The following is a 20,765-nucleotide window of genomic DNA, read 5'->3' as shown; positions in this document are numbered from 1 at the left end:
ATTTTGTAACATAATACTAGTAGAGCATGCAGACGGCTGTCAAAACAATTGCTATATACCTAGTTTCCTTCCTTAATTGAAACGTGGTTTATTCTGCATTATACATGAGATCGACCACATTGGGAGTCGAACCCAGGATCTTGTGTGGTAGTCAGACTCTCTTTTAGAATGCCAATATGTTGGATATTTGGTCGATCAGTCGATCCTGATCCATTGTTTCCAGAGGAAGACAATCTGGCAGCTTCTCATTCGACATTTTACTCGAGATGTAGGAAAACAAGATCACAAACACTTCGTGATGCTATCTTCTCGCGTTTACAGAAGTTTACCACCGCTCGGACAACAAATCCTACTTCAAACTGACAGGTATCAACTGTCCACCAAATCAACAGATGAACCGACCGCTTCGATGTTTCTCCGAATTTTCAGAAAGTGGCCTTTCCCTCCTTGCAGGGCAGGTCATTAGCATAAGGGTTGAGTGCATGTCAGAAGAACCGCTATGTCATTCATTCCCGCGCCGAAAAAGGGACAAGCAATAGAATTCTGTTCTTGGAATTTGAAACGCATGGGATATCTTTTCTGAACCATAAAATAATTAACGCAGAAGTTCTAGCCACCCTCAGCTAAATCTTCCTGTTTGTGTCGTCCTTTCGGCACCCATGGTGCCAGTGCAGGGCCAGATGAAGAAAAAGTGCGGGTTTTGGGGAATCCTGGATCTGGTGTGCAGCAGGGAGGAAAAGTGAATTTTCAATAGGTCTCAGACTTCCCTGACCGGGGCGAACCACAAAACCATTAACTGCATCCCCTCCCAATACACCTGTTTGTGTTCAACGAGCAAGAAACAGGGAAATAAGAAAGAAATGCCTTGCTTGGGTTCGTGCTACTGAAAATTGAAGAAGTGTTTCAAACTGCAAGGAAAATTTACTGAAGAATTATTTTGCAATATTTGTCATCAAAGTAAAATTTCCAGCAAATACAGAACAGTTTCCAGGGGCCAGTGCCCTCGCGTGCCCCCCCCTAACGACGTCCCTGGGTGCTTGCCTACCCAACTCTTAATATTCTTCCGCACTCCCTCAGCATCCCTTTTTTCATAACCTATTTTCAGCTGAAAATACTGAAAGTTTGGAATAACCACAAAATATAGTCTATTGCAACCAAACATTTGTGTAAGCAGGCAATAATAAACACCCAGTGGCGGCGATTAGGGGGGCAGTTACCCCCCCACCTTTCGACCCTTTTTCTCCCGCACTATGCTAATCCAAAGGGAAATAAATATACTGTCTTTGCCCCCCAGTTTTGAAACCCAATCGCCGCCACTATAAACAGCAGTACTAAATGCTATTTAATTACCGTGCACATTTGCTTATGGTTGCCAAAGAATTTGTTCTAAATTACCAAATTTACTAAATTTTACTTTTTTTCGTCCAGTTACCAGAAAGCTTAACCAAACGTGTTTTGTTAATTAAACTGATAACACTTATAACTTTTGCAGTGTTATGTTAAACTATGACTTGTGAAAACCATATCGCCATTCTCAGAGTAGAATGTTAGGTACTGAAGAAAAACAAATATTATTGTATACTGTAGGAATCCATTAATACCAAGTTGAAAGAGGAGCCGCATTTACTTCGCTGTATATGTTGTCGTGGAGGTGAAAGCAAGAAAATTTTAAAAAAACAAAACAGTTACTAGTAACCAGGTCCGTACCCAGGGGAGGGGCCAGGGGGCCATGCCCCCCTCGAACCATGAAATCTTTAAATATGAACATATAAAAGGCTACGAAAATAACACATTCGTAAAAAAAAAAAAAGTTTTCTCCTTGCATAAATGAAAACGTTTGTTGCGTAGAGAGATAGGCTCCAGCTGTCTGCACTGCAATATTTGGTAGTTTTCATTCTATAACTACTGATGCAAAGCTACTAGGAGTGGTGGCGATTAAGGGGCATGGAAGACAGTTGCCCCCACATTTGTCCCTGCACAATACTAATCCTTGTCTACCAAGACCCGGTGGAGACATTCTGCCATCCTCACAAATTCTCTCTTCCTCATTACTCTCTCTCTCTCTCTCTCTATCTCCCCGTCCAGGGGCGCGTCAATTATATGAGGGCTCAGCGAGCAACGTGATCGCTCAGCTACTTGACGGCCAATTAGGCATTGCTCGGCGAGTGCTGCTCACTTGATCGCTGAGTAAACTTGAACCTTGCCATCCGAGGTTTGAGCAACAGAATATAGCATTTTTGTGTCTCGATCTCGTGAGGCAAAGGGAAGAAGAGGAAAACTGTGTGAGGATGGCGGGTTTGCAGCCAATGAGGAAATATTTATGATTAACGGCTTGCGATATAGCGTAATTACAGAGGAAGTTCAAGTAACAGAAGGTAATGTAATATTCCAGTTTTTGTAATTGTATTAAAATGAAAGTGATTTTTATCCCAAATACACACCGTAGTTTTGGAAAGTTGTGCAGGGGTGTGAAAATAAAAAAAAATCACCAGTTTTGTCCACATCAGCAGCATATACTCTGGATCATCTAGGTAATCGGAGATGACCTGGCTATAATTTTTTAAAAAAAGGTTATTTATTTCTTTGCAACATTCTTCAGAACCAATCTGTGATTCATACATTTCTTTTCATCCACCGCACGAATATTTTCAACCGTTTGTCGCTGAATGTCCGAGAAGCTTCCTCCAGCTGGTGGAAACGCTGCTTCTGAGGCGCAGAGACCTGCGAACTCAATGTTATAATCTGTGGTCTTAATACGTCACGGGCGAAACTAGCGACACCTATTGGCAGTACACCCAACTATGTTGCCGATTTGCTTCTCTGTGGGCACGCTATATGGCAGGCTGTGTAGAGGAGAGGGAGGGGAGGGGTTGTACCAACAAATGTATTTCAAATATTTTCTAAGTTTCTCCTTTTTACCTTTTAAATATCATACTGTTAATTTCATCTTCTCTTCAATGAAAGACTGAGCGAAATAACTTATTTTGCAGCTATATTTCTACCTTGGAGATAAAGCCCACATCGTTGTCCATTTCAAGCATTGGATGGTGTGATCCCATTTTAACCTGCTGGGCCAGTCCCAACTAGGCTATCTGTGCATAAAACAAACTTACAATTCAAGACTTCTTCTGGAGATATTCCTTTCAAGTAGATGTCCTAAAAACGTTCAATGTAACTAGTTTGAGCTAGTGGAAGTGATGTGATCAGCACCAGGCTCTAGCCTCATTCACTCACCCAGCTGCTCTTATGCAGGAACATCAATTGAAAATTTCTCCCCGAGGTGACCAACCAGGGAATCAAAACGGGTCCTCCATGTGGTGGTATGAAGCTCTAACTACTGGACCACTGCAGTTCATTCTTCCTTAATTAATGTATTTGAAATTCTCAGCAAGGCAAAATAATTCTCTTACGCTTAAAATAACAGCAGACTGTGAGCAGCAAAAACTTTTCAAGGTTATAAATATTCCAAGTTTCTTTTGAAACAGTGATTAACAAGACTGTTCATTCAAACAGCATTTTACTTTCTAACTAACTTACCTGTTATGGCTGTTCATGTTTTAGCTTGTATTAAGAAAGGTTCAACTTTAACACTTTGTAACAATAGTAAGCATTACTTGGAACATACACAAAATAGTAATTAAACATCCATTACCAGCATAAATGCACACAGGTCCACATGCAAAGTCTGCTCTTCATGGGTCAGGTTGAGCACCTCTAGCAGAAAGTGGAGTTTTTGCCAGTACAAAAAAACGTATTTGTAATTGTGAAAGTGAAAGTGCTCAGGCTGAAAGGATCCAACAGGCTATGGTGAAATAAATACCACCTTGTTCAACATAAAACTTTTATTCTGGTTTACCAACAATGTACAAAATCAATATTATTTTAATGTAACAAGTAACAGATAACTATCTTTTTCTACTGGAAACTCCCACCATTTTGTTCCACAGCACTCAAATTAATGTAATAAATGCAAATTCAAAATACATAACAAGTAATAACCATTGTATGTACTTGAGGCTTTATTGTCAATAAACCAGTTTTTTTTTAAAAAAAAAGTATGGCACATATTTTTTACTACATATATGTACAATATTCATATTAATACATTGAATTAAAGTATGGAAAAAGAATTTACACTGGATTCAGATTTTTTGGGGGAAAGATAAAGGGGTTATGCCTATTTCTTGGTCAGCAATAGAATAAATATTATGCTGTGACTTTAATAGACATCTTTTTAACACAACATATGCGAAATATGAAACTGAAGGTTTGCATTTTGTAGAAAAATACTCTCACTTCATTCTTTTGATCATTGCTTTCTTTTATTTATTCATACCTATACTCGCATATTAAATAAAATTAAATATTATACGTAGTTTTGTCCATTGTAGATCAGACTAAAATATCATGCTTATAAAAAAAAGTATTAATGGAGTCAACATGATAATTTTGATGTCAGAAGGAGACTTTCACCCACTGTAATTTGTGATTCAGAGTTCATTTTATACACTTGTTGCCAGTTCATTATTATTACTGGGATTCATACTATGCTTATCATTTATAATAAACTATTGTCCTTGTTGCTGCTATTATTATTATTATTATTATTTCCTTTATTATGTTCTTGCGGAGCAACATCTACTCAATCCACCAAATGAGTGATTATTCAGCACACCTGTGGCTCCAATGGCATAGTGGTAATGCCATTGCCTTGTAATTAAGAGTTTGATATCTGGTGGGGGCACATAGTGGTTCGGATCCCACTTTAAGCTACAGGTCCACTCCCGTTAGCCTTTCGGTGCATAAAGTGGACTTAAAAACAACTAGTTTTTCATACAGTTAATATAGTTAAATGCATAGTTATTCTATTTTGTTATTAACTTTTACACACCTCTCTCAAGAGAAAGCCGTAAAACCTAGAGGGAAATTTTATTCATAAAGTTTACACTGTGTGACCTCTTGCACAAATATTTCATTTTTGGGATTTTGAAAACAGTGGAACCATATATTCCAAAGAATAAATTGTAGAATATAAAACATACCCTGGTTTCTGGACTTTACCCAATTTTTTATCAGTTTCTCTTTGGCTAATCTGTTTGAAAACTAATTTAACTTTGTTTCTGTTATTGACAATAAAAATATCAAGCCTTTTGCTTTTTCACAAATTACAATGAGAGATTACAAATTTAAGGGAAGAGGTCGATGAACTGGTTTAATGCCTTACTCCCCAATGCCCATGCACATGAAATTTTCACATACATAAAATATTGACAGATTCCCAAACCACCATTTAAAAAAAAAATCATAAATTTTTAGTATGCATACCATTCTAAAGCAGTCGCATATTATCAGTACATCGCAGAATGATAGTTCTTTAAATTTTCAAATGCCCCTAGTACAGTACACTTAACACATATAATTTAAAAAAAACATACAAATAAACATGAATTAGTTGAGTTTCTATGCTTGCATCTTGAATTTATCTTTTTTCAAGTTGTCGAAATTTTGCTTCTAATCTTTTGGAATATGCATCCAGTTTATAAGCAGCTTGCTCAAGTTTTGTTACACTGTCTTCTATTTGGTCAATTTGTTCCAAATAGGGCTGCAGACTTTTATCTGGAAATAAAATTACTTATGTAAACTGATGGAAAAAAAGTTGATTTTGTCTTTCAAAACATAAAAAACAAAGTAGGCAAGAATATGATAGTTGGTGAGAAGAGAGACATAGGGCCACGTGAAATGGATAATGGTTACATGAAGTAGATGACAGTGGAACCTCAATTTTACACTTTTGAGGGGACCAAATTTGGGGGGGGGGGCTTAAAATGCAGGAAAATGTAGAAACAAGGAAAAATATACACCCCATTGACAATGCACATTGAATGTATAATATGGGAAATGCACACAGCTACAAAAAACAGCATAGAGATACAACAAAACTTTTATTTTTCTGAAACAATTCTTAATATTGTTAGTTCATTTATATTTTAACAGCTCTCCTGCTCTGTCAGTGACCAAGCTCATTGAATACTTGACTCATGTCCTTGTCACATAAGATTCTGGATTTAATTTAAATTATCTCAGACTCTTCATTACTATTGATCTGGAGAGATAGAAAAGTGACATTTTATAACCAAACAACAAAACGAAAAGCAGCACTACTGCTCATCATAAGCTTAATGAATATGTTGAGAATATACAATTGTGCTATACTTACATTTGTCATTAAGATCAGCAAGTGATTTTGCAACATTTCCTGAAATCTGTTTCATATCCGAATATTTCGTTATTGTAGCTCTATTCATTCCTTCCAACAGGCGGTAATCTTCCTGCATAAGAAGAAAAAAACTGTAAAAATATCAGCTATTTTACTAACTAGTAGTGTCGTGGAGCCTTTCCTGTATCTGCTATGTGTTTCTATGTACATTGAAAATGAGGGGAAAATCTTCATACATTGTGCTTTTGGTGATTTTCAAGTGTATAAGTGGTTCAAATGAAAATACATCATGCACCGCTTTTAGGCACATGTTGGAATTTGGGGGAGCAAAGTTATGAATAAATGGAAAACAAGTTTCAAAATCATTAGCTAAGCTATGTATGTAACTTTATAAGCTCTTGTATAATACAAAAACATCTTAACGGTTCTCTGTGATAATACTAAGACCGAGCTGATACCACTTTGAACCGATGCCGATACTCTTACCGATTACCACCAATACCGATACCAATACTTGAAAATTGAATTAATTAAAATTTGTTCAAAATATTGACCAATATTGGTGTGTACATATTCTTCTCCATTCATATGCATCAACTTACTAATAAATTTGCTTTAGAATATTCAAGAATTACATCAGAATATTGAAATAGATGATATGTAATCACAAAATATAGTTTTTTGTGGAAAATTGGTGCAAAATAAAAAGAAAGTTTGAATTTTGCATAATTTAGTATTAGATAAAGTGTCGTGCGGCATTTTTCCGGACCCCATGAAAGAATAAAATGCCAGAATAGTATTGGCTGGTATTGGTAGATGAATTCCAACGATACTTTTCGATACTGATACCACTGGTATCAGTATATTTTTTTTCTGTTTCAGATAAATATGAATTGACAGTTTTAGAATAGAAATATCTGCTTGGAACATTGCAATGGGAATGTCACAAAAATTAGGATATCACTGTTCATTAAGTATATCTATAGTACACATTAAAGAAGAAATTCAAAATTCACAAATATGAAAAAGCAGGTGGACAATGATTTAGAAGAAGAAGTGAGTCATAATAATATAATGTCCATTAAAGACCATAGGGTTATTCCATGTCAAATGAACCAATTTTAAAATAATTGGTTGCATGACCATTTTAGAAAAATTTCATTTTTAGTACATATGTTTGCACATGTTTCTAGATGTCAAAACCAATGTTCAAAAAAATTTATTGTCTTCAGTTCTCCTGGGGCAGCCATTTTTCCAACATGGCACATGGCTGTTTTTGCTCATGTAGCAGTATACAGAAACCTTAATATCTCAAAAACCATTACAGCTAGAGACCTGAGACAAAATTTATTTTGTAGCTGATGAAGTATACTTTCTATGATATTCAAGTATGTTTTGCTTAAAATTGCATCTTAAGTAAGAAAATTAGGGTGGAAATTGGAGTAACAAGTTAAAAAATTGGATTTTTAAGCCTGATTTTTTCAATGAAGGGGTTTAGTCTAAGGCTTGATGTTTTTTTCATGTGTAGACCTGCCTGCAGGGTGTCTGTAAATAAAATATCAGTGCTTACAAATGCTACCCTTTTTTACAGCATGGGCTCAAACATGGCTTGTTCATAGAATTTTGACAGTTTTTGGAGTTAAATATCTCAGATGGGTCCTCTTGAAAAATTCTGAAATTTGGCACAAAGGAGTATGCATGAGTATGCCCTGCATGAACCTAACTCACAGTAAAAATCTCAACTTTTAGATTCAACTCGTTTTGGTCAATATGAGGTAACATATGCCACCTAATTTCTGAAGTGGCAAGGTAAGGTTAAACTACATCCCATACTTTTTCATACAAACATACGTTTTTTCTTTTTCTTTTTTTAAATTTGGGTTAAATAAAGCCTCAGAAAATATAGTAACGTAAGGTTTTAATACTTGACTTACAAGAAATTGAAATTACAAGGTATGACAATTGAAAATCTGCGAAATCTTATTGCAAAAAGTTTGATTTATTAGGTACTCACAACCAGTTGTTATTGTCAGCTCCAAAACTGAGCTTCACCCACATTTTTTAAATGTAGCAGTACATGCAGCTTAAGATAGGCAGTGGCATGCCCAGGAATTTCGAAAGGGAGGGGAGGGGGTTACATATACATTTTTAGTATACAACCCTCTTTTGGTTTATTACCCCCACCAAGCCTTCATTGGGCACTCCGTTGAAAGTAGGCTATTTTTTTTGGAGGGCCAAAGTTGGTAGAAGATATTATTTTTTGTTTCCCTTATTTTCCACATATTTTTTTCTTCAAGTAAAGACATTCGTTGAAGTAGATGTGAGTCATTCACAGCAGAAGATTCAGAGACATGTTTTGATAGGATGTGAGGCAAGCCTGGATTTGATCTGTCATTCTTTCTTTGTCTAATGTGCCGAGAATAGTGACTTGTGAATGTTCGTTACCTGTGACTGGAAATGGAGTGTTCTGTAGAATTTTTAACTCGTGAAGTTCCCAAAGACCTAATTAATCTTAACGAACTCATTGAAAATGATAAAACACTTCTTAGGTCAAGACTACAGGTGGATGGCTTAGAGACAATATGCAAATACCATTGAAAATAGTTTTTTATATGGTAAAGTATGTTGTGATCTTCAGAAGTACCACTTAAAGAAAAAGTTAAGTAAGGGAATTTTTAAAATCAATTTGCATCATATGGTAAGGCAAAAAAGTGTCAAGTAAGCCTTATACCAGTTAAATCAATATGCCTGACATATTGGAGTAAAATTTTCATATCTGGAGAAAGTGACACACTTAAATGCCAGAATGGAAATGATGTATTTGTGCCAACCCAAGAAAAACTAAAGGAAATGCATGAAGTCTGTTCTGTTTTTGATGTATCTCCTGTTTCAAAACTGAGGAGGTTGATTGCAGAAAAACAATAAAGTGCTCTTGCTCGAAAAACTATTCACATCATACAAGAAGTGCAAAGGAAACTGGAAAGTTGCTTTTCACAAAGTATTAGAACTGAAGAAAAGGAAGGCAAGTGTGAAAATCCTTTGCATGGCCAGTACAATCATATAATTGAAATTATACGAAGAAAAATGTAAATTGGGGAAAACTAATGTTGAAAAGGTCAGTATCATCAGTTTGATTGCTACCACTTGGTCAAGAAAAAAATATATGTGATGAACTGAAGGTTTCTGATAATGTACTTGTGAACATAGTGAGAGAACAAAGAATTATGCCTGATTTGACAAAGAGAATGAATAGGAAACTGGAGCTGACAACACAAACTAGTCATGGGTACATAATAAATCAAACCTTGCAACGTCAGAAATTAGGTGACATACGTTAACTCATATTGACCACAACGAGTTGAATCTAAAAGTTGAGATTTTTACTGTGAGTTAGGTTCATGCAGGGCTTCCTTTGTGCCAAATTTCAGAATTTTTCAAGAGGACCCATCTGAGATATTTAACTCCGAAAACTGTCAAAATTCTATGAACAGCCATGTTTGAGCCCATGCTGTAAAAAAGGGTGGCATTTCTAAGCACTGATATTTTATTTACAGACACCCTGCAGGCAGGTCTACACATGAAAAAACATCAAGCCTTAGACTAAACCCCTTCATTGAAAAAAATCAGGCTTAAAAATCCAATTTTTAACTATTAATACCCCAACTTCCACCCTAATTTTCGTACTTACGATGCAATTTTTAGCAAAACATACTTGAATATCATAGAAAGTATACTTCATTAGCTACAAAATGAATTTTGTTTCAGGTCTCTAGCTCTAATAGTTTTTGAGATATTAAGGTTTCTGTATATTGCTACATGAGCAACGAAACCCATGCGCCAAGTTGGAAAAATGGCTGCCCCAGGAGAACTAAAGACAATACATTTTTTTGAACATTGGTTTTGATATTTAGAAACGTGTAGAAACGTGTGTACTAAAAATGAAATTTTTCTAAAATGGTCGTGCAACCACCGTTGGATCGTTTGGCATACCATTATCATATTTCTTTTTCAAAATTTGTACCAATAAGAACAATGAATGGAATAAATTCCCACTTCAACATAAACAGCATTTTATTTGCATATTTTGATGGTTTTTCTTATGTTTTTCAGGAGACCAAGATTTAAAAAGCTTAAAATGCAAGATAATGTACTAGATTCATTCAAGATTAACTGGGGACTTCATATTTGTAGCAAAAAAATTAGAAAGACCTACAAGCACGAAAGTAGGCCAGTTTCTTAAGTATTTCTTTAGCCATTGCCAATGCCATCCTTGCGTCAAATCCCTGAAATCTTCGGCACAGAAGGAAGTTGACTGCTGTCATAGCCACTGGAGGACATCTTTTTTGGTCAGTGTTTTATCTTTCTGCAATTTCTTCCCTCTAAAATCTGGTAATCACTGAGGGCTAAGTCACAAGTGCAAGGACATGGAATAAAACCTCTCAGCGTATTTTAGTCAGAGTTGTTATGGTGAAAAGTGACATTTTCTGGCAATATTCTGGGTCTTTTCTTGCAAATGACATTCCATACAGCACCCTTCATCAATGTGCAATAATACTAGGCTTTAATTCTGAACCTTCCTCCAAAAAAATACACACCAATACGTTACATGTCCAAGTTGGAAGAATGGATCAATGCGGTTCATTTGTCACCAACTATCGTTGTTTGCCAAACTGTTGAGATCACTCAACATATTGTGCTTGCAATTCTCTCAAAATATCTGCTGGATTAACCTTCTGCTTCACAAGGAATCTGATTATACACCACTGTCCAACAGATACAGACACAATACTTGCTGCCTGGGACGAACATCTGATGCAGGTACATTCTCCGGCAGTTTTATTACTCTCCGGCTATTTACTATTCTTTTGTGCACAAATGTTCCGGTTAATGTTGAGTGCCCCTTGTAAAATAAAGGAAAAATATACAGAAATTGCTGCCTTTCAGGACCATGCAGACTAAATGTATGTGGGGAAAATGTAAAATTGGGGAACCATTGCAGTTTGTAAACCAAAATTTCTGACGCATGGTTTAAAATATAGTCCAGAGTAGGTGGATTGATCTAAATCAGGTGATGTTTTTTAAAAAATAAATCATTTTAAAGAAATATTTTGTAGAAAAATGTATAATATAATAAATAATCTCTGTTGGCAGGTTGCCATGGCGACTGAAATTTTCAGCCTGGCGACTGTGATGTTTATGTCTTGCTGTAATATTGTTGTTTTTAAAATTTGCATGTTCGAAATTTTGAAGATTTTAAGTTCAAATTGCAGTACACTGTAAGTTAGCAAATTTTCTTTATAATCAACGTTGTGAACATTCCATAGAATCAGTAACAATTTCTTACTCTTTGTCCCCCACTCCCCCTCTTTCTGCTTTCTCTTGGCAAGCACTTCGTAATTAAATGCTAACATAATTTAGCGATGTTTTGAATTCCGTGATGCTCAGCTTCTTATAGTATGCACAATTGCAAGTAGGTGGTTTCCTGGCGCTTGATTTTCAGAGCTAGCACCTAGCTCTGAAAATTTTTCGAGCACTGATAATATCAGGGTGGCTACAAACAAGCAGAAATGAAATTCCCTGATTTTTGCACTGATATTCTTGCTTTATCTATGCCTAATTGGTAGGGACCTTGATTTTTTGTTATTTTTTCAATTCCCAATTGTGTAGAGCCATGTGTTTTAAACTACTGTGTTTGACTAACCTAACCTAACCTCACTGGCTAATACTATTGTTGATATTGTGTTTGTACTGTGTATTCTTATGTACATGTATCTGTATTTCTGTTATTAATGAATTAAACAATGCGACAAGGCTTCCCTTTGGAAGCCACAATTGGTGTATTCCTTTATTTTTTATTAATCTGTGTTATTTTTCCCCAAATTCACATTTTCATTTCAGCGCATTTTCTGGCAAGTATCTGAAATTATACCTTCATGGTGTTTTTAAACTACTGTTTCAAATTGTAAGTCACATGGCCTATGCCTCTTCATGCAAGTTTGTTATCTTGAAAGTTATTTTCCATACCCCCTTTTTCATTTTAAGGTAAGGGTTTTAGATAATGGAATTTTCCCCGTATATACTGAAGGGTGCATGATGACTATAAGGGGCGACGCGCCCAAAAAATTTAAATCAATCAATCTCACGTGACAGATACAGATATATTATGGCACCAAAAATTGGCATTATCTTCTTTTGACTGGTTAGTGTCAAGTTTCCCAAAATTCACGTTTTTGTTTTAGAACATTTTTCTACCAAATATACCAAAACTTACATTGGTATTGTGTAGGTCACATGGTTTACGTATTTTTGTGATAGTTTGATATGTAGGAACAGATTTTTGAAGAAGTAAAAGTAAAGTGCTCCCCTGCACTTTGCCATGAAGGTGTATAGGGGTGTGGAGTTAGGGCCCCACACTTTCTTGATCACCGCTGAAAGTGGGGGTGATGTGATCAGCACCACGCTCTTGGCTACCTTTATCCCTCAAAGTTTCCTCCAGGTACCCGCTTGATATGATGCTAGTTGGGTGCCTGAGCAGTTTGAATAGGTGGAAAAGATCCCGGTACTCCCCCGCAGGGGGTCGACCCCGGGTCTCTTGCATGGTAGTCAGATGCCCTAACAACTGAGCTCCATTATTTCTTGCTTGACAAATGCAGATGGTGAGAAATTCGCTTGGTAACACAAAATACATCTTGCACGACAAATACTGAAGATGTGGCTCTCGTGTGACTGTAGATACAAACTCGATCTCTTGTTAGAACCCTGCCACTTTGCTCCGTGATGCAAATGGTTTTGATAGAAGTTGAAAAAATCGTGGGAAATACATGATTTAATGGGGCTGCCGGAATTATTCCATGTATAACAAGCATTATAGTTTACTCTTGAATAAAATGTTGGAAAAGTTGCACGTTCTATGTACACAAACATGCCTAGAAAAGACAAGAATGTTGGATTTCATGGAATTTTTCATTGTTTTAGGACATTTTTTTTTAAAAAAATGCTAAAAACTCCAACAATTCGCATTTTATGCCAAATTCACATTATTTCGATATTTTGAACGTGCGAAAAATGTGCCAAATAATATCACTACACATTCATAAACACAACTTCGCAGCAATTGACATTTTTCATGGTTTTCGTGTTTGCAAAAAATCAATGTCCCTACTAATTGGAAATTACTTTCTGGCCATCCCTCGTATAAATCAGTAGATGGAAAGTGAAAATTTAGCAGGGCTGGCAGAGAAAAGTCAATTCCTGAAGAAAGTGATTTGCTTTTATGATTCAAGTAAATATATTAAAATATTTACGTATTTATTATTAGTATTTTATTTCATAATATTGGACATTAACTTCACTCAGCGAGATTAATGACCATTTCTCACGAGTTTAAACAGACAGGGTAGAGAGTGGCATTAATTTCATTGCAATACTAGTGTTGCAGTAAATTTGAGGTTGGTAGCATGCACTTGCCAATTTTCATAACGTTCACCAATGCAGATTTGTTTCACTTTTTTGTGATAGTATTCAATATATATCCTGTTTTGTTGGATTCTTCTTCATATCTAAGAATAGTGCAATGTCATTGTAAACATATGTTAACTTGTGCGAAACCAATAAAATGTCAGGATGATGAAAGAAAACCAAAATCAAGACAAATTCCCTGACATTTCCCTGACTTTTTTTGACACCTCAAATTCCCTGACTTTTCCTGGTTTTCCAGGTCTGTCACCACCCTCTAATATGTAAACTTTAAACACACTTAAATTTATCTTGATTTAAAATTCAATAATTTTCATACGCAAAAATAGTATACATTTTGTGCAGAATAATAAACATTCAGAAAGGAACGTGTGCACTTGGAGCATAGTTATCAGGAAAAAACTGCAGTGCTGTGGCAGGAGGTGGTACCCACAGGAGACAGTCAAACACGGCAGAGACCGTTGGCAGTGCAATACGGGTGTGCAACAGAAGAAGCATGTAGGAAGATGGCTAAAAGACTACATTTAAGTGATTACGAACGGGGCAGAGTGGTTAGTCAGCTGGAGTCAGAGCGAATTGTCACTGAAGTGGCACATGTTATGGGGGTATCGAAAAGTGTCATTTCCCGACTTCATGAACCTACTCATACCAGAAGAACAGCTTTGCGTATGCATGGTGGGGGTCGTGGAAGGTGTACAACTGCTCGCCAGGATCGGTACATCGTCCAGGTGGCAAAAAGAATCGATCTGCCACTCCAGCCCAAATTGCTCAAGACTTTGTCGGTGCTTCAGGTGTGCATGTGTCCCCAAGCACCATTACACGATGACTGAATAGTGGTGGGTTGTATGTCCGGAAGCCAGTTAAGGGTTTGCATTAAACCCAGCTCACCGTCGTGCCAGATTACACTGGTGTGTGTAGCATCGTAACTGGGACCAAGACAGATGGGCAAATGTGAATGTTCTCCGATGAATCGCGGTACTGTGTGACAAGTGATTCTGGACATCAAATGGTGTGGAGAGAACGTGGAACACCATATCATGCACAGCACATCTGTGAACGTGACATGTATGGGGGACCCGGAGTCATGGTATGGGGGGGGGGCATACTGAAAAATGGGAAAACACCACTGTACATCTTCGCCGCAGGATCCGTTACTGGAGCACGGTATTCTACCGAGATCCTGGAAGGTTATGTTCATTTTTTTGGGGTACAGTGGGCCCTGACTTTCTTTAAATTGATGATAATGCGCGTCCATACAGAACTGTCCAAGTGACAGAGACACTGGAAAGAAAAAACATCACCCGCATGGACTGGTCTGCATATTCACCGGATCTCAATCCCATCGAACATTCGTGGGATGCTCTCGGAAGGCGGGTTGCACAAAGGAATCCCCCACCCCGGACCCTCCAGGAGCTGAAAACTGCACTTCAGGAAGAACGGGACAATATACCCCTCGCGCTCATCGACAGCATGCCGAACAGGTGTGCAGCTTGCTGTGCAGTCCACGGTGATTTCCTCTGGACTCACTCTACACATGCCAAATTGTGAGTTCATGTGCTTTCCTCACTTTGTTTTGCTTATGCTGGTGATGTTTTATGACGTCCTGTTTCTTTGGTTGATGAAGAATCCCTGTCATCTTTTCTCAATAAACCTTAACTGATATCTGTACTTATATAGTGTTCACTTGTTGCACCCTGATCACGTAGTCAAAAGTTATTGGTCAAAATGTGTTTGTTCCTTAGCAATTGTCGACTAGTGTATAAAACATGGCAGCTGACATTTTGCAAACAATCATTTAAAAAAATTGCCAAAATTCAGCCTCAAAGACTATAAAAATATTTTATAGTAGATAGGCTACATCCAAAATATTTTATTTTCACTGGAAGTAAAGTTACTCAAATTATTATAGTTTCATGAACACACTCAAGAAATATTTCCATAGTAGGTTCATATATACAGTATCACAAACAGAAAAATGTATATTTACATAATCATGATTTTTATCCAGCCTGGTCCAGTGCCTTTTGGTAAAAGCACTGGTTGGTTCCACCCCAGCTCAACACAAAACTTCTTGAATATGATTCTGCCACATTTACACAGATTACATCTCTGAAGGATTTAAAAAAAGCAAAATAGCTGAAGTACAACTCATTTAACATTAAATACATGAAACAAAGTGACTAGCTCATTTCTTTATCATTGTCATTAATTTTCTGCATCACTTGTGTCACTCTCACATAGTCATATGTGATTCATGAATGAATTTAAATTGTTGTGTGCGTTGGCACATAAGGTAATTTTGCACTGTTCAAAATATGCGGAAAAATAGTCCCTTATCTAAAATTCATACCCAAGAGTTAAAAAAAGGGGGGGTAAAGAGCTCCTTGGAGAAAGATAAAAGTATTAATTACCTGTGTTGCAGTTAGCTCTCCCCACAAGTAATCTGCAGTCTTCTGAAACATACTTGTTGCAAGCCGACTTAAATTTGGATCATGTGGATCAAGTGCTTCGAAACTACTTGTACTCGTTGAAAGGGTAGGACCTGGAAACAGGGCATGCAATTACCAATATATATATTGCATTCATCAGTGGGCATTAACTTCATTCTTTCCCAGATGCAAAACATTTGCAAAGAAAATGTTCATGAAAAATGAAAATAAATAGTTTTGGTAATGGATTTCTGAAAAATACGAGGTTTATTTTTTAATTAGGGGCCATTTTGCACTCCGTTGGCAAAATTGCATGCTTGGTGTTTTGCGAATATGCGTTAATTACCGACATGCCTTGCACGTAAATAGACACCATTTGCATGTTGTGAAACGTTTGGTGTGGTTGTGGTGGACAATGGAAGTGGTGCAGGTAATTGAAAATCCTGCCGAGTGTGAGATACGATCAGTGATCAGGTTTTTGACAGCGAAAAAATGTGAAAGCGGCAGACATTTATCGCCATTTACGTGAGGTGTAGTGACGTAGCGCAGTTCTCTGGGGGCCCCCTGCAAGTAAAATATTGGCCCACCTTACTGAAAAAAAAAAAAAAAACATGATGCCGGAATGGGACGGACGAACAATTGTTAGCTAGCCCCCATTACCGCACCCCCTCAAGTTGTACAAGAAATTAACTTTTATCCCATATACTCTCTTTCTTGTTATCGACTTATATATCAGTGTATTACCTTCTTGAAACTAAATCAGGATTGTCTGAATCTCTGATAAATAACTGGAAGAAGAATCTGGAAATCTTTTCTCGTATTTAAACGCAGCGGCACTGCCAGGAATCTGTTTTTGGAGGAGGGGAAAGCTTCCCACTGCCAAATTTAATGAGGTTACATATAATACACAGATATTTAAAAAAAAAAATACTGTTTTGAGGGGAATTGTTAAGGGTTAGTAAACACTCATTTCATGAACTTTGAGGTGGTTGCGCCTTCAGCCCCTAAGCCATCCCTGGCTGCGGCAGGTCAAGATTCAATGTAAGAGTCGCTCACATTAGCCTTCTAATACTAATAGTGACCAATATACTCAAGCAAACTTATCACTGCCGTTATGGGGGTTGAACCGGACCTCTAAGATTGTCGGTGGCGACCACAGAGTCTATTGCTATCTGGTACGAAAAAGTGGTTGCGATCTTCGATCTTGGGAGATAAAGCTGCGATAGGTCTATTCACTGGTAATTTGCCGCTTGGAAGGACTGAACCACTCCCCCCACCAAAAAAGGTTGGACCTCAATATCATTATTCATAATTTTAATGCTGCCACTTCTTTTTGATAGACCATATATGTCTTAAAGACTTTTTAAAGAAACAATAACCGTTTTATTAATAGATCATCAGTGCATAATGGCCCTCAGGTCAGGGCAAGGTGGTAATTGCCCCTGGGCCTCACCTCCTACTGGGTTCTTGGGCCCCTTTGAAGTAAAACGTAACAAGTGCAGACAATGCGGGAAATTCATTTCAACTCGTATTTCAATTTGAAAAGGCTTGTGGACCCCTTGAAAATATTTAATGTGAAGTTACATTTTAAATATCACGTGCAACACAAATATTAGCGGTAAACGGTCATGTATTACCAAGTTTGATGTTTATTGTGTAGCAATAAGGAATCAACTGGTTGAACAACTGAATCTTTCTGCAGGATTCATAACTGTAGACAATTGACACACTACACTACGTTTACGACAAACTGCGTAGCTGTAACGGTATGAGATGAGGGATATTTTCCTATCGATTGCTATCTGCGGAGCAAGTAAGTTAATTCTGCATTTCGGAGGGGATCCATATGACAAGTTAGCTGGGCCCCTTTGGTTGAGACAATACTCCACTGCTTATTATCGCAGACGTCGATACATGATGTTACTGGGAATCAGATTTCTGTTTCGCAAATCATTTTTTTTTGTAAGTGACACTAACTGAAATTTCTGCTATTATATAAAATTTCAGGAGCACACTGCGACCCCCCCCCCCCCCCACATTGCGGGGGTTGCAGCTACGCCACTGGTGAGGTGTATGGTGAGAATGTCATTGTTGAAGGCAAAGTGCGTAAGTCTGTTTAAGGCCGGTGGCACGAATGTTCATGACGAACCAGAATCAGGACGCCCCTCAATCATAACGGACTCATTGGTGCATGATGTTGATAGCAAGATACAAGCCAACCGCCGTTTGACAGTGTTTCTGCCGAATGGACAAACAGTTAATGCAACCGTGTATTGCAAAGCTCTCAAGAAACTTCGACGAGCAATACAGAATAAACGACGAGGAATGCTGTCTTCCGGTATCATGTTCCTGCACGACAACACACGGGCCACACACTGCAGCTGCCACACAGTCGCTCATTGACTCATTTGGCTGGGAGTGGATGGACCACCCTCCGTACAGTCTGGATCTTGCCCCTAGCGATTAAAACCTATTCCTCCACTTAAAGATTTTCCTCGCTGGGAAGCAATTCAACAGCGCCGATGAAGCCAAAGAGACAGTGACGGATTACCTGTCTGACCTGGCGGCAGATTTCTATGATGAGGGTCTACAAAAGCTCATCAACCACTACGACTATGGGAACTACATTGAGAAGTAGCTGAATGTACATATGAACAGCCACAGAGGTAATTAAATTACTTCCTTTGCTTCTTTTAGTCTTATTTCAAAATGTCCCCTAATTAAAAAATAAACCTCGTATATCAGTAACAGTAATCACAACATCTTGCTTTCCATTTCTTCTTATGCTACTTACTTTGCATAGTAAAAATAATTATTACCAAATAACACACAAAATTATTACAATATTTCTGGAAAACTTTTTTCTTTTCATTTTGTGACCTCTCACATAAAAGTGCCATTTTTGGAATTTTGAAAACTCATGGAACAAAAAAATATAAATTGAATTGACAATGTTAGAGGTTATTTACGATTGTAAGTGTTCAAATGCAAAACAGATAAATTTTTGATGCTTGACACATTGGACCAGGCTTACCAAAAGTTTGGATGACACGTAGTTTTTGGTTATCTAAGTATGTTCTCTCCTTTGTGTATGCAGAAAAAGGCTTCCAATGAGCCACTTTGGTAACAGTTTGATATAGGCAAAACACATTTCTTAAATTTTACAGGAGAAAGTACTTACGGAACTGAGTTTCTGTAGACTTTTGAAAGGTCATGGAAGTGTTTTCTCCCCTCGATCAATTTATTCGGCCGGTAAAACATGTATTTTTCGACATTAATGTCTCTGCGATGCACAAAAGCTCTTGCCTCCATCACCTATGACTACGTGAACCAAATGTTCCATGCGTTCATTGACGTAACCACCGGCCAGTGTTTCCAACACCGCCATTGTTTTCCCAGAACATGACAATTTTAACTGTTTGCCTAACCTAACAGAACCTAACCTAACCTTGCTGTGAATGGTTCGTGGGGCTATTTATGAATGGTTTGTGGGGCTATCCGTTAATGGTGTGTGGGGCTATACTTGCATGGTTCGTGGGGTTTTGGAACCCGGAAAAAAATACATCTGTAACACGAAAGTAAGAATTTTTCGGTTAAGATGGTTTGAAACACTGCATACCCCACAGATAATAGACAACGCTAGTCAAGATTTCCCCGCCATATTGCGTGTAACGGAAGCGAAAAAGCAACGAACAATAAATACTCGTAATGTGAAAAATTATAATTATTTCAGTGAAAAAAGCAAAATCCCACCTTAAATAATGTTTCGCAATGCATAATAGGTAAGTACGAATGTAAAAAATGACGAAATGGACGAGTGAAATATGTTTTGTCTATATCAAACTGTTACCGCAAATTTAAAGTGCAATAACTTCCTACATCAACTTTTCAGGTCATCCATTAGGTTCTCAAAGCTTTACAGAAAGTTTACCTGAAAGTATTGTCTTATCAATCCTTTTGCCATCCTCTTATACCACTTAGGAAAATTATATCTAGCATACGAAAGAGACCAATTAAATAAAAAAAATAATAATGTAGATAATCGAATCCGATAGTGGCAGAAGAGGGGGAAGGTAGAGTATCTTGGGCAACAGCATAACTAAACTAGGATTATTCTTAAGAAAGTTAAATTTCTTCGTTGGTATTAGCATTTTCCACTCTCCCTCGCTCTAAATTTAAGTGTACAAATACCAATAAACGTACCCTTTTTTGGTGAATCGGTAACTCCTTCAGTTTCTGGTTCATCGACCATATTCGCTTATATCTACAGAAGTTAAATTCACGCACACAAAGACCTACTACGTTATTTTATACTTATTTTTATTTACTACGGGCGACGGGCGTCAGTAACAACAAAGCTGACGGACAACTTGCCTGACCTAGTGTATCCAATTCATATATACAATGATTTTCACTGGGTTACACCAAAAATATATAATCTTCACGTAGAGATATTGTTTTAAAAAGTTGAAACTCATTTACTTTTATTTAGTTATCTGCATTTAATTTGGCATGAAAGAATAAGAAACATTTAAGGTGTAAATAGAACGCAAAAATTATTAGTAACAAATATTCTCAATTTGCAACACTAAAATTGGCGAGAAAAAGTGAATATCGAAAGAAGGGTGACAATCGAATAACAG

General features: G+C 37.2%; 1 protein-coding gene across 1 annotated transcript; it reads right to left on the bottom strand.

The window, feature by feature from the left end:
* Positions 1–3,845: 3,845 nt before the first annotated feature.
* On the bottom strand, positions 3,846–20,514 carry Blos2 (biogenesis of lysosome-related organelles complex 1 subunit 2). The gene is made up of 4 exons (XM_083111902.1): positions 20,326–20,514; positions 16,105–16,235; positions 6,218–6,329; positions 3,846–5,616 (listed from the first exon to the last, which is right to left on the bottom strand). Exons 1-4 carry the CDS (start codon positions 20,372–20,374, stop codon positions 5,480–5,482), a joined length of 429 nt encoding a protein of 142 aa, XP_082968028.1. The 5' UTR covers positions 20,375–20,514; the 3' UTR covers positions 3,846–5,479.
* Positions 20,515–20,765: the final 251 nt, after the last annotated feature.

Source organism: Lepisma saccharinum, chromosome 1, assembly GCF_977018435.1.
Source record: "Lepisma saccharinum chromosome 1, izLepSacc3.1, whole genome shotgun sequence".
Taxonomy (NCBI): domain Eukaryota; kingdom Metazoa; phylum Arthropoda; class Insecta; order Zygentoma; family Lepismatidae; genus Lepisma; species Lepisma saccharinum.
This window is presented reverse-complemented; position numbering and strand designations above follow the sequence as displayed.

Excerpts from the sequence above, each read along its gene's own strand:
- Blos2 (XM_083111902.1), bottom strand. The coding sequence starts at position 20,374 with ATGGTCGATGAACCAGAAACTGAAGGAGTTACCGATTCACCAAAAAAG. Across the intron at positions 16,236-20,325 it reads TACCGATTCACCAAAAAAGG|GTCCTACCCTTTCAACGAGT; the intron begins GTACGTTTATTG and ends CCCTGTTTCCAG. Across the intron at positions 5,617-6,217 it reads TGCTGATCTTAATGACAAAT|ATAAAAGTCTGCAGCCCTAT; the intron begins GTAAGTATAGCA and ends TTTTATTTCCAG.